This window comes from Trichechus manatus, unplaced genomic scaffold (assembly GCF_000243295.1).
Source record: "Trichechus manatus latirostris isolate Lorelei unplaced genomic scaffold, TriManLat1.0 scaffold00033, whole genome shotgun sequence".
Taxonomy (NCBI): domain Eukaryota; kingdom Metazoa; phylum Chordata; class Mammalia; order Sirenia; family Trichechidae; genus Trichechus; species Trichechus manatus.
Window position 1 is genome coordinate 9,588,604 of NW_004443969.1, and position 12,056 is coordinate 9,600,659.

At 39.1% G+C, this 12,056-nt stretch overlaps 1 protein-coding gene across 1 annotated transcript in view; it reads right to left on the reverse strand.

The window, feature by feature from the left end:
- Window positions 1-11,606, reverse strand: part of ZRANB3 (zinc finger RANBP2-type containing 3) — a 284,417-nt gene extending 272,811 nt beyond the window's left edge. Inside the window, exons 1-2 of the mRNA XM_023730197.1 lie at window positions 11,322-11,606; window positions 508-675 (exon numbers count right to left, since the gene is read on the reverse strand). Coding sequence (XP_023585965.1) covers window positions 508-668 — 161 coding nt within the window. The 5' untranslated portion in view covers window positions 669-675; window positions 11,322-11,606. The remainder of the gene's footprint in view (window positions 1-507; window positions 676-11,321) is intronic.
- Window positions 11,607-12,056: the final 450 nt, after the last annotated feature.

Here is a 12,056-nt window from a genome sequence, read left to right on the forward strand (position 1 = left end):
AATTCAAGGTAACCAAAGATACCATCTGAAGAAATCAGAATTATGTCAATATATTTTAACCTGTAATATGTCAATCTTCGTAAATGGATGAAGCTATTTAGATACAATCAATCCTACTAATGAAAGACTATGTAGGCACAAAAAGAATGGTTTTCACAGATTTTTAAAACATGTGCATCAACCAATAAGAATCTGTGTTTTTCTCTGACCTGTCACCTGATTACCATACCAAAGGTCCCATTCAGGACCTTTATCAAATATTCCTTAAAATTCCCTTTTTCTTTGTTGTGAATTGAAAAAATCTTCTAATTTCTAATTCCTGATACTCAGAAAACATGCCTAGATGTTCATATAAATATGCAGATCACAGGAAAAAGACTACCTTCCACTTTAAGATTATAATTTGAAATTGTTTAAATGCAAACACACAAACTCAAATACATTTCTTTTTTTATACACTTGCCAGGAAATTAACATTTTCAGCATGTCTTGAAAAAAATATTTTACCTGCCATCTCTTCTAAGGGCAAAAGTGATGCCATCTTTCTGGAAAGGAAGCAGCTTTGCTCTTAGCTTATCAGGCAAATAATCCAGCTGTTTTTCATATTCACTTGTCACACAAGAAGTCTGAGGCTTAAAAGATTTTTTCACGTTACGAACTCTATGCATATTGATCCTGAAAACAAAGAAACCATAAAAAAAAGAGAAGGATGGAAGAAACAGATATTAGTAAGTGTGTTACTGAATCCAACACAAATGAGAATATTAACATACTAATATATATCCTTGATATACTAGCTACATACATATAAACTGGTTAAATCACGTTCCTGGTATAAGCTACTAAGAAAATTCAAAGCCCTGAGTCCAAAAACAATTACTTAATGTACTACGTAGGAACTCAACATCCTCTATTACATTTTGCATCGTAACATAGCCATCAAAGGTGGAGCTGGGTAGAGCAAACAGTTTGCCCTTGGCTACTAACCTAAAGGTTGGCGGTTGGAACCCATACAGCAGTGCTGTAAAAGAAAGGCCTGGTGATCTGCTTCCATAAGGATTACAGCCAAGAAAACCCTATGGAGCAGTTCTACTCTGTCCACACGGGGTTGCCAGGAGTTGGAACGCACTTGACTGCACTAGGTTTGATTTTTGGGGTTTATATCATAAAATCCTGCTTTATGTAATAAATAAATTATTAAAAAGTTATACATGAACTAGATTTTTACACGTTAAATAATTTTGAAAATAAGGGATGAAAAAGATTAGTCCTTTTACTTTTGATTGTTTTATAGATGTACATTTCCAAATATCACGTAAGAATTTCTAAGAGTAGGGCAAAAATGTATTCAAAGAATTACAAAATACCAAAATTATAAAATACAAAAAAGACATAAAATTTATATTAAGTTAATTCGACACTACTAAATGAAACTGATTTTTAAATATTGAAATTAATTCTTTTTAATCAGCTGTGTTCATACTATAAATTTTGCAAGATTAGCACATTTCCCACCACTGGGTTTCCACAGATGTAATTTTAATTTTTTACCACATAAAAATTTCACATATCTGTAAATTCTCAGAACTCCTCAAGAAAAAGTATATTAAAGCACTCCGCTGTAACGCTTCCCTAACAGTCTGCGTTTAGATTTTACCTTTCCATCCTTGTATTTACTTATAATCTCATTCCGTCTTTAAAATAAATTTGCTTCTTTCTCAATTACTTGCAGCCTTATAAATCATTAGCCCCCTTACCAAAAGTAAGAAACTTCTGTGTCCACTACCCAGGAATCTCAAGAAATAAAGAAGTATTTACTGACAACAAATAGATACTACATGCCATGATCTAGAGAAGCAAGACAGACCTTCACAGGGCTTACATGCTTGAGGGGGACAGTAAATATAAACAAATAAATATACAAGATGATTAATTATAGACTAACACATGTATTATGAAGGCACTTAAGAGGATAAAGATCCCTTTAGGTAAGGTGGCCAGGAAAGGTCTCTCTTGGAGGTCTGAATGATGTGAGAAAGTCAGCCATGCTCAAAATTGGGAGAGAAGCATTCCTGACAAAGAACATTAATGCAAAGGACCTGAGTTGAGAAAGAGCTTGGTGTTTTTCAAAAACAGAAAGAAGGCTGAGTCAGGAAAAGATTTGTGTAAAATGAAGCTATAGAGATAAGTATTGCCAGATCATACAGGGCCCTGATAAGATGCCACAGCAGATGGCAGGGTAAGAACCTCCTGAAAATGATCCTTCCACCAAAGCAACTACTGAGCTGGCAAAAACTGTCAGAATACACTACTGTGGAACTCTGAAGTCTAGAAGAACACTTGCAGCAACAAGGGAGAGTGACTTGATGAAGAAAGAGGCTGCGGAATTTTGGTGTTTCCTGTAGCAGCTACTATCCTGCTTCCCCAAGAGTGGTGGCAGGCAGCCATGAGAATGGCGACCAGCGCTCTGGGTATGGTTTTCTGGTGTCAGATGGGCAATAAGGACTTTGTCCTCCAAAAATTGGAGTTGTGTGCCTTAATCTTCCTGGAAGTTCACTCAGGAACCAGCATAACACTGGCCATTTGCCTGGAGCCACTAACTGAGAGGTATTTGTCAAAAGAATTTAAAGAAACAGAATAACTTTTCTTTTCTTTTTTTATTTGCTTTTCTTAATGAATGGTCAAGGAGCCCTGGTGGTGCAATGGTTAAGCAATCAGCTGCTAACTAAAAGACTTGTGGTTCAAACCCACCTAGTGGCTCCACAGGAGAAAAGGCCTGGCAATCTGTGCCCATAAAGATTATAGCCTAGAGAATCCTATGGGGCAGTTATACTCTGTCGAAAATGGACCTGATGGCACCTAATAACAACAACAATGAATGACCGCTGAGATAATGGAACAAAGACTTCAATGACCACACACTACAAGGAATATAGTTTGGCAAAAATAGTCTAGAAAAGTCACTAAACAAATGGACAACTGAGGTCCTCAATATGCAGCAACAGCAATCCGTTGGGATGGGGGAGACTATAAGAATACGATTTAAATAGTTACCACATCACAATATTCAAAATGTTAAGTTCACAACAAATATTACAAAGCATATAAAGAAACAGAAAAGTATGGCCAATTGATAGGAAAAAAGAAATTGACAGAAATCATCCCTGAGAAAGCCCAGACATCAAGCTTACTAGACAAAGTATTTAAATTAACTGTCTTACATATGCTCAAAAAGCTAAAGATAATCATAAACAAGAGAACTAATGAACATAAGCAGAACAAGTAGGGAATATCAATAAAAAGAAATTATAAAAAGGAACTAATAGAAATTCTGGAGTTGAAAAGTAAAATAATGAAATGAAAAATTCACTAAAGGGGTTCAACTGCATATTTGAGCAGGCAGAAGAAAAAAAATCAGCAAACTTTAAGATAGCACAATTGAAGTTACCCCGTCTGAGGAGAAGGAAAAAGAAAAAAATGAAAAATAAAGCAAGCCAAAGGAAGCTATGAGACACCATCAAGCATACCAACATATACATTACAGGAGTTTCAAAAGAAGTAGGGGCAGAAAAAATATTTGAAAAATGGATGAAAATTTCCCAAATTTGGTGAAAGACACAAATTCAAAAAGCTCACATTCAAAAAGTTCAATAAACTACAAGCAGGGTAAACTCAAAATGAAACACATTCTAATCAAAGTGTCAAAAGCCACTGACAAGGAGAAAACCTTGAAAGCAACAAGAGAGAAGTGACTAAGTACAAGTAACCCTCAGTAAGATTAACAGCCAATTTCTCATTAGAACCCACGGAGGCCAGCAGGCAGTGGGAGATACACACACACACACACACACACACACACACACACACACACACACACACACAAAATGCTGAAAGAAAAAAAAACCATCAATGAAGAATCCTGTATCTGGCAAAATTATTCTTCAAAAATGGAAGAACAATTAAGACATTCCCAGATAAACAAAACCTAAGAAAGTCACTACTAGACATGTCCTACAAAAAATGGTAAAGCATATCCTTCAGGCTGAGATGAAAGGACAACAGACAGTAACTCAAAGCCGTACACAGAAATAAAGATCTCTGGTACAGGTAACTAAATATGTAAATATAAAAGCTAGTATTATTGTACTTTTGGTTGTTAACTCCCTTTTTGTTTCCTATATGATTTAATACCAGAAAGATATTTACCTGTGTTTTATTGACTATGCAAGGGCATTTGACTGTGTGGATCATAACAAATTATGGATAACACTGTGAAGAATGGAAATTCCTGAATATTTAAATGTGCTCATGCGGAACTTGTACATAGACCAAAAGGCAGTCATTCAAAGAGAACAAGGGGATACTGCATGGTTTAAAATCAGGAAAGGTGTGCATCAGGGTGCATCACGGTTGCATCCTTTCACCAAATAATCTGAGAAGCTAGAGTATATGAAGAATGCGGCATCAGGATTGGAGGAAGACTCATTAACAATCTGCGATATGCAGACGACACGACTTTGCTTACCGAAAGCAAAGAGGACTTGAAGCACTTACTGATGAAAATCAAAAACTACAGCCTTCAGCAGAGATTACACCTCCACATAAAGAAAACAAAAATCCTCAGAAGTAGACCAGTAAGTAACATCATGATAAATAGAGTAAAGATTGAAGTTGTCAAGGATTTCATTTTACTTGGATCCACAATCAATGCCTATGGAAGAAGCAGTCGAGAAATCAAATGAATTACTGCATTGGGCAAATCTGTTGCAAAAAACCTCTTTACAGTGTTAAAAAGCAAAGATGTCACTTTAAGGGCTAAGGTGTGCCTGACCCAAGTCATGGTATTTCCAATAGCCTCACATGCATGCGAAAGCTGGACAACGAATAAGGAAGACCAAAGAAAATTGATGGCTTTAAATTATGGTGTTAGGCAAAGAATAATGAATATGCCTTGGACTGCCAGAAGAGCCAACAAATCTGTCTTGGAAGAAGTACAGCCAGAACGCTCCTCAGAAGTGAGGGTGACAAGACTTCGTCTCATGTACTTTGGACGTGTTATCAGGAGGGACTAGTCCCTGGAGAAGGACATCACGCTTGGTAAAGTTGAGGATCAGCGAAAAAGAGGAAGACCCTCAACGAGATGGACTGACACAGTGGTAGCAACAATGGGCTCAAACATAGCAACAATTGTGAGAATGGTGCACGACCAGGCAGTGTTTCATTCCCTTGTACATAGGGTCACTATGAGTTGGAACCAACTTGACGGCACCTAACAACAACAACGTATCATTAAAAGACAAAAGCATAAAAAGATAATTATAAACTAATGTTAACAGACATGTAATGTATAAGGACATAATTCGTGACAATAACAACATAAACGGGCAGATAAAGATGAATATGTACAGAGTTAATGTATGCTATTAAGGCTACCACCCCCCCAAAAAAACCTCCATTGCCATCAAATCAATTCCAACTCATAGCAACCCTATAACGAAAAAAAACCAAACCCCTCACCATCGAGTCGATTCCAACTCATAGCGACCCTACAGGACACAGTAAAACTGCCCCATAGGGTTTCCAAGGCTGTAATCTTTATGAAAGCCCACTGTCACTTCTTTCTCCCACGGACAGGCTGGTGGGTTTGAACTGCCAACCTTTCGGTTAGCAGCCAAGCACTTAAATACTGCTACCAGGGCTCCATTTTCATTCTACAGGCAACTGTTTTCAGAATAATGATGAAATAACTTCCATTTATTGGGTGACCTTTTCTGTGAGGCACTAACACTAGAAAATTTTAGAAAATCTGTAATTTTCAAAACAACTCACAATGATAGGTATTATTATCCTCACATTAAGGACAAAAAAAATTGAGGTTCAGAGACATTAAAAAATTTATAGTAGGTTACACAGTTAGCAACTGGTGTGACATTAAGCCTGGAACTCAGACTAGTCTAATTTAAAAGTCTGAATTTTTGTCAGTATGCAGCAGCAATGCCTCTCAAAATCACTTATTCAACAAATACTTGTTGAGTGCCTATTATACGCCAGAACTGCAGTTTAAGTATTGGGAATAAACGCAAAACCCATTGCCGTCCAGCCGATTCCGACTCATAGCGACCCTACGGGAGAGAGCAGAACTGTTCCATAGGGTTTCCAAGGGTGTAATGTTTACAGAAGCAGACCGCCACATCTTTCTCCTGTGGAGGGGCTTGTAGGTTCGAACAACTGACCTGTTGGTTAGCAGCTTAACTACTATGCCACCCGGGCTTCATGGTATTGGGAATACAAAGATGAATTTGTTTCCTTGTATCCTGCTCTCCAGGCCCAGTCTTGGAGGGAAAGGAGAGCTGTAAGAAATAACTGCAATACAATGTGATAAGTGCTATGAAAGAAGCAAATATAAGGTACCACACAGAAGCAAAAGTGCTGACTTTCCTTAAGGTAGAAGGCAATCAAAGAAAAGAAAAAATGCTTCGTACATGGTTTAAAAACAAAACAAAATAACCCAGTTGCTGTGGAATTGATTCCCACTCATGGTGACCCCATGTATGTCAGAGTAGAATTGTGCTCCACAGGGTTTTCAGTGGCTGATTTTTTGGAAGTAGATTACCAGGCCTTTCTTCTGAGGCACCTCTAGGTAGACTCAAACCACCCTGTTGGTTAGTAGTTGAGCGTTTAACTGTTTGTGCCACCCAGGGACCCCTGGTACATGGTAGACCTTATTTAAATATGTGATTATAACACTTCAACTGAAACTTGAAGGAGGAGTCAAGTTTACCAATGGAAAATCAGGATAAGGATATTCTACGGAGAAGGAAGTCATATTTCCAAAGGCAAAGGCACAATGTTTCAGAAAATCCTAAGCTGTTTACTATAAAGAATAAGATGCTTGTAACAAATGGTAGGAAGTAAAAACAGGCAGGTCAAGGAGGTCCTCATGTGTTGTGCAAAAAGACTTTAGACACTATTCTGTAAGGAACTGGGAGCCCTTCCTAGAGTTTAATCAGGTTTCTATTTTATAAAGATTACTGTCAAATTTGGAAGATTGGATGTAGAGGCGAGGGCAACCATTTAGCAGGCTACTACAAATAGTCTAGATAGTACAACTAATAATCTCTTAGCTTCAGACTCCTATATCTAATTAACTACCTGACATTTTGGGTGTCTCAAAGTCATTTCAAGCTAAACTTAAATGTCCAAATCCAAAGTCTTGATTTCTCCACCAAAACTGTGTGCTCCCTGCTTTGTCTTAATAATCAGTACCCATTAAACCCACTGCTGTCATGTTGATTCTGACTCATAGCAACTCTACAGGACAAAGCAGAACTGCTCCACAGGGTTTCCAAGGCAGTAATCTCTACAAACACACAGTATCGTGTCTTTCTCAGTTAGCAGATGAGCACTTAACCACTGTGCCACCAGGCCTCCTTAGTAAATAGGGCAATCATGCAAGTTACTCAAACCAGAAATCTGGCCTTCATTATTGATTCTTCTCTTTCCCTTAGCCCCCACCTGAATCCACTTATCATTCATTATAGGAGCCTTGGTGGCACAGTGGTTAAGCACTAGGCTGCTAACTGAAAGGTCAGCAGTTCTAACTCACCAGCCACTGTGAAAGATGTTGCAGTCTACTTCTCTAAAGATTACAGCCTTGGAAATCTCTTATGGGGCAGATCTACTCTGTCCTATAGGGTCCCTATGAGTTGGAATCAACTCCACAGTAACAAGTATCATTCGTTACTACCAAAATATATTTTATATCCAACTATTTTTCTCCATTTCAACTGCCATCACCTACTACTCAGCTGAAATACTGTGAAAGCGTGCAATTGGACTCTCCATTGGTTTCCTTACAGCACTTATCATAGTTGGCAATTATTTTTATATATTGACTTGATTTTTGTTTCTCCCTCCCATTAGAATACTTTCATAAAGTCAGGACCATAGATTGTCTTGTTCATTATTGTTTACTTCAGCACTCTAGCCTTTAACATCAGCCTGGTCCATAGAAACAACAACAATAATAAAAACTAACACACACTTACTATATGCTAGGCACCATTTTAAGTGTTCTTCATATATTAAGTCATTTAATCCTCACAACAGTCTCTGAGAGGGTGGGAGGATGAGAAGGGTGGGGTCACAGATGCCATGTCAGGCATCTATAAAACAAGGAAATGAAGATGCCAGAGGTTACATACAGGAAAGGAACCCACACTGCCAAGACCCTGATTTTGACTTTTAGCCTCCAGAACTTAGAGAAAATAAATTTCTGTTCTTTAAAGCTACCAACTTGTGATGTTTCTGTTGCAGCATCACCAAGTAACTAAGTAAACTACACCCTCTCCTCACTTATCAACACGGTTAGGTTCCAAAGACCAGGTTGTTATGTGAAAACCATCGTTATGCAAAAATGAAGGATGACCACAACAGATCACAAAATGGAGGATGACTACATCATTACATAACTGGCAAACTACATCATTACTTAACTGCCAAAGCACTGTGAAGCATGGCCCCGCCAAGCTGACACATAACCTTAACCATCACAGCCAGTGTTACTCTCACTCCAAACCCTGGCATTCGTTACTGCCAGACGTACGTCATTCATGTGCAAAATAGTTGGATAGTACATTTTTTTACTATTGTTGTAAATGCGAAATGTCAGATAACGATAGTCGATAAGTGAGGAATAGGTGCATATTACAGTCTGCCCTCCATATCTGCAGGTTCCACATCCCAGGATTCAACTACAGATCGAGAATATTCAGAAAAAAAAATTCCAAAAAACAAAACTTGAATTCATGCGCATCAAGCGCTACGCTGAATCCATGCAAATGAAATGATGTGTAAGCATAGTCTCATGCCATTTCACAGATCCTCAGTCTCACTCCAGCACTCATTGTTTGAGCATTGTTTGCCTCGTGTCTTGTAATTATTCCTTAGACAATACAGTATAACAAGTATTTACATAGTATTTATATTGTCTTAGGTATTACAAGTAATCCAGAGATGACTTAAAGTATACAGGAGGATGTGTGTAGGTTATATGCAAATACTGTGCCATTTTATATAAGGGACTTGAGCATCCATGGATTTTGGTATCCATGTGGGGATCCTGGAACCAATCCCCCAAGGATACTGAGGGATGATTGTACTAAATTATGTGGCTAAACAGTTGAAGACTGAAGGGATAATCAGGCAAGTATACAAAGATAATCCTCACCACAGTATCGCTTATATAAGTTTATAATTGAAAACAATGTAAACGTTCATCAGCAGGAAATTGGTTATTTTAGAGCCATACAATGAAATACCAGGTACACATAAAAAATGATAATATTAATATTTATTCAGTCATGGACACATGCCCATAGCCTACTGTCAAGTCAAAAAAAAAAAAAGTGACAAAAGAGCAAAGCAGCATGATACCATGTATACATGTGTCTTACATCTCTACGTAAAGAGAGAAATCTAAAAGTACTCAACAAAATTTCACAGTGGTTATTTCTGGGTAATACAATTGCAGATGACTTTTGCTTCTTACGAGTATGTATTACGTACAAGGCAAAATATGGCTCAAAAGAGGGAGTTATTGCCACCACTGGTTCTAGAATCCTGGGATGAAATTTTGTTTCTCCCTCACTATGTGTCTGGCACATATTGAGAGATTAATTAGTAACTGTTCAAGAGGCAGGATGAGCAGTGGTGAAGAGCTAAGGAATCAGGTAGACCTGGATATGAGTTGGTGCTCCAAAATTTACTGATTAGGGGTCTTAGGCCTAAACTTCTTAACTGACTTCACTGAGCCCCAATTTCTTCAACTATAAAGACTGCAGACAATACTTACCGACTGTTGCAAGGAAAATGTACTTAAAGTATTTAACATCATGCCTGGCTCACAGGAAACACTCAATAAAATGGTGCCTTCATTACTATTTATTCACTATTTACTACGCTGGAAGAGCTCAAGACCAAAAACTAAGCACCTGTAGAAGACTATACTACTAAATTATCACTGAAGATCCTAACTGCATCATAATGCAAGAGACGAAGTTCTGCCTAATGGACCCACAATACCATTTGGCTGAAAGCTTCCTTCATCTAGAAGTATTACTCTATAAAACATATGATCTACTCGGTACAGAAATACCACTCAAGATTACTGGACACAGCTTATTAGTGCTTCTACTGCTTTAATAAAAATGATAGAAAGAGAAGACATGCTTATTTTAATCCAGGGGTAAAAATGGAAAGAGACTGAATAAAAGCACAAAACATGTCTAAACAAGACTTGGCTAAATTTAGGGAGAGACTAAAAGAACAAGTAACGCTACCATTAATTTTGTTTGGCCTCACTTTTCCTCACCAGTTTTGGTCGAGGAGCCTGTCTTTCTTGCCACTGCTCTACCCTAAAAATCTAGTATTAGTGCCTAATACAGAGTAGATACTCAATATGTATTTACAAGTTGATTTACAAGAGAAAGTCTCAGCTAAAATTATAGGGGAAAAGTAAATGAGAATTTATCTGAGAACGTCTCAGCTAAAATGACGGGGAAAAGAGAATTAAGAATGAGCATCTGGCTTGGGGAGGCATGACCTTTTCTGAGAACTGTTATGCATCTCCTTTATTCGAGTTGCCCAAGGTACCTCAACAGGAACGTCCAACAGCATAGATATAGTCAACCTTGCATCCGAAGAGGGCACAAACCAGGGTCTAACGTACTAACTACGGTAAGGGCTCCTAAGTGTTTATAATGATGTCGTTATTCATCGGTATATCATAGTTGGCACGCAGTCATCACTTAAATGATGGATGAATTACTAAAGGAAAGAATGGTGTTGGGGCCATTCCCAACTGTCAATCCTGAGTACCCACCCTCTATCCCGAAGTACCCTCTCAGCGGCCTTTCCCCTTAAAAGCAGCTTTAGTAAGTGTGTTTGTAAAAGTCGGAGATGTTAGCTCGGAACTTCCTAGCCCTTTCTTTTTGGACAAACTGACGACGAGAAGCCCTACTTCACGCAAAGCTGCTGAACGCATTAGGCGCCCTACACAAATAGTGGGTGCAATCTAATAGTGAGCGGACCAAGAAAAACGGGACTCCGGAGTTGAAATATAGACGTGGAAAGTGACATTATGGAGTTGGTAACTACTCCCATCCCCTTTCACCCACTCTATGTTAAAATGCAATTAAATCTGTCCAATCTCCCACGCAAGAAGTACCGACTTGCCCGCCACGCGGCTCCCATACCGACCCAAAACCGTAGCCGTAGAGTCGATTCCAACTCATAGTGACCGTATACCCATACCGACACACCTGGTGTATTCGCTGCAGAATCCCCAGCTCGCGCCACAAGTTTAGGACGTGTCCGCCTGTAACCGGAAGTGACGTTAAAGGGACAAACTGAACGTAGGAGAGTTCAAGTGACCAGGAATCTGAAACCCTTCGGTGTTCTAGGAGAACTCTTCTGACCCCTCCCTCTGTCCCTTTTCTCATCTGTCAAGGTTGTGAAAAAGGGTTCTCCACAGCCTTGGTGACAACTACTGCCCCATCCCCAACTCCAAATCATTCAAAACTTTGTCCCTTTCCATCGGACAAGCAGGCGGCAGGAGTACGTTCCGGGAACTACAATTCCCGTCAGGCAGCGCGGGAAGTAAACGAAGGAAAGAAGCAAAGCACGTTGGGAACTGTAGTCAGCTCTAGGCCGAGAAGGGCGATCACTCTGCCCTCCCCCACTGAGCCCCGAGAAACCAGGTGTTCAGCTTAGAGCCCGTTACCGCTAAGGGGAGGGGCCAACCCCTTAAGCAGTATTCCTTACTTCCCCCCAAATAGTGGATGAAAATAAGCTCCTTTACCCCAAAGCACTATATGTACTCCCTGAAGAAATATGGCTTTCTTTTAAATATTTCCAGTTAAGTAAAGCCTCCTGAAACTCCCCCACCGTAGACTCCAACTCGTGGGAAAAGCTGGCCCTTTCACAAGTGGGCAAAATGGCTGTCCTCCTAGTTTTACCATTGGTTATCCTTTGCGTCTTTCAAGGGCGGTTACTTG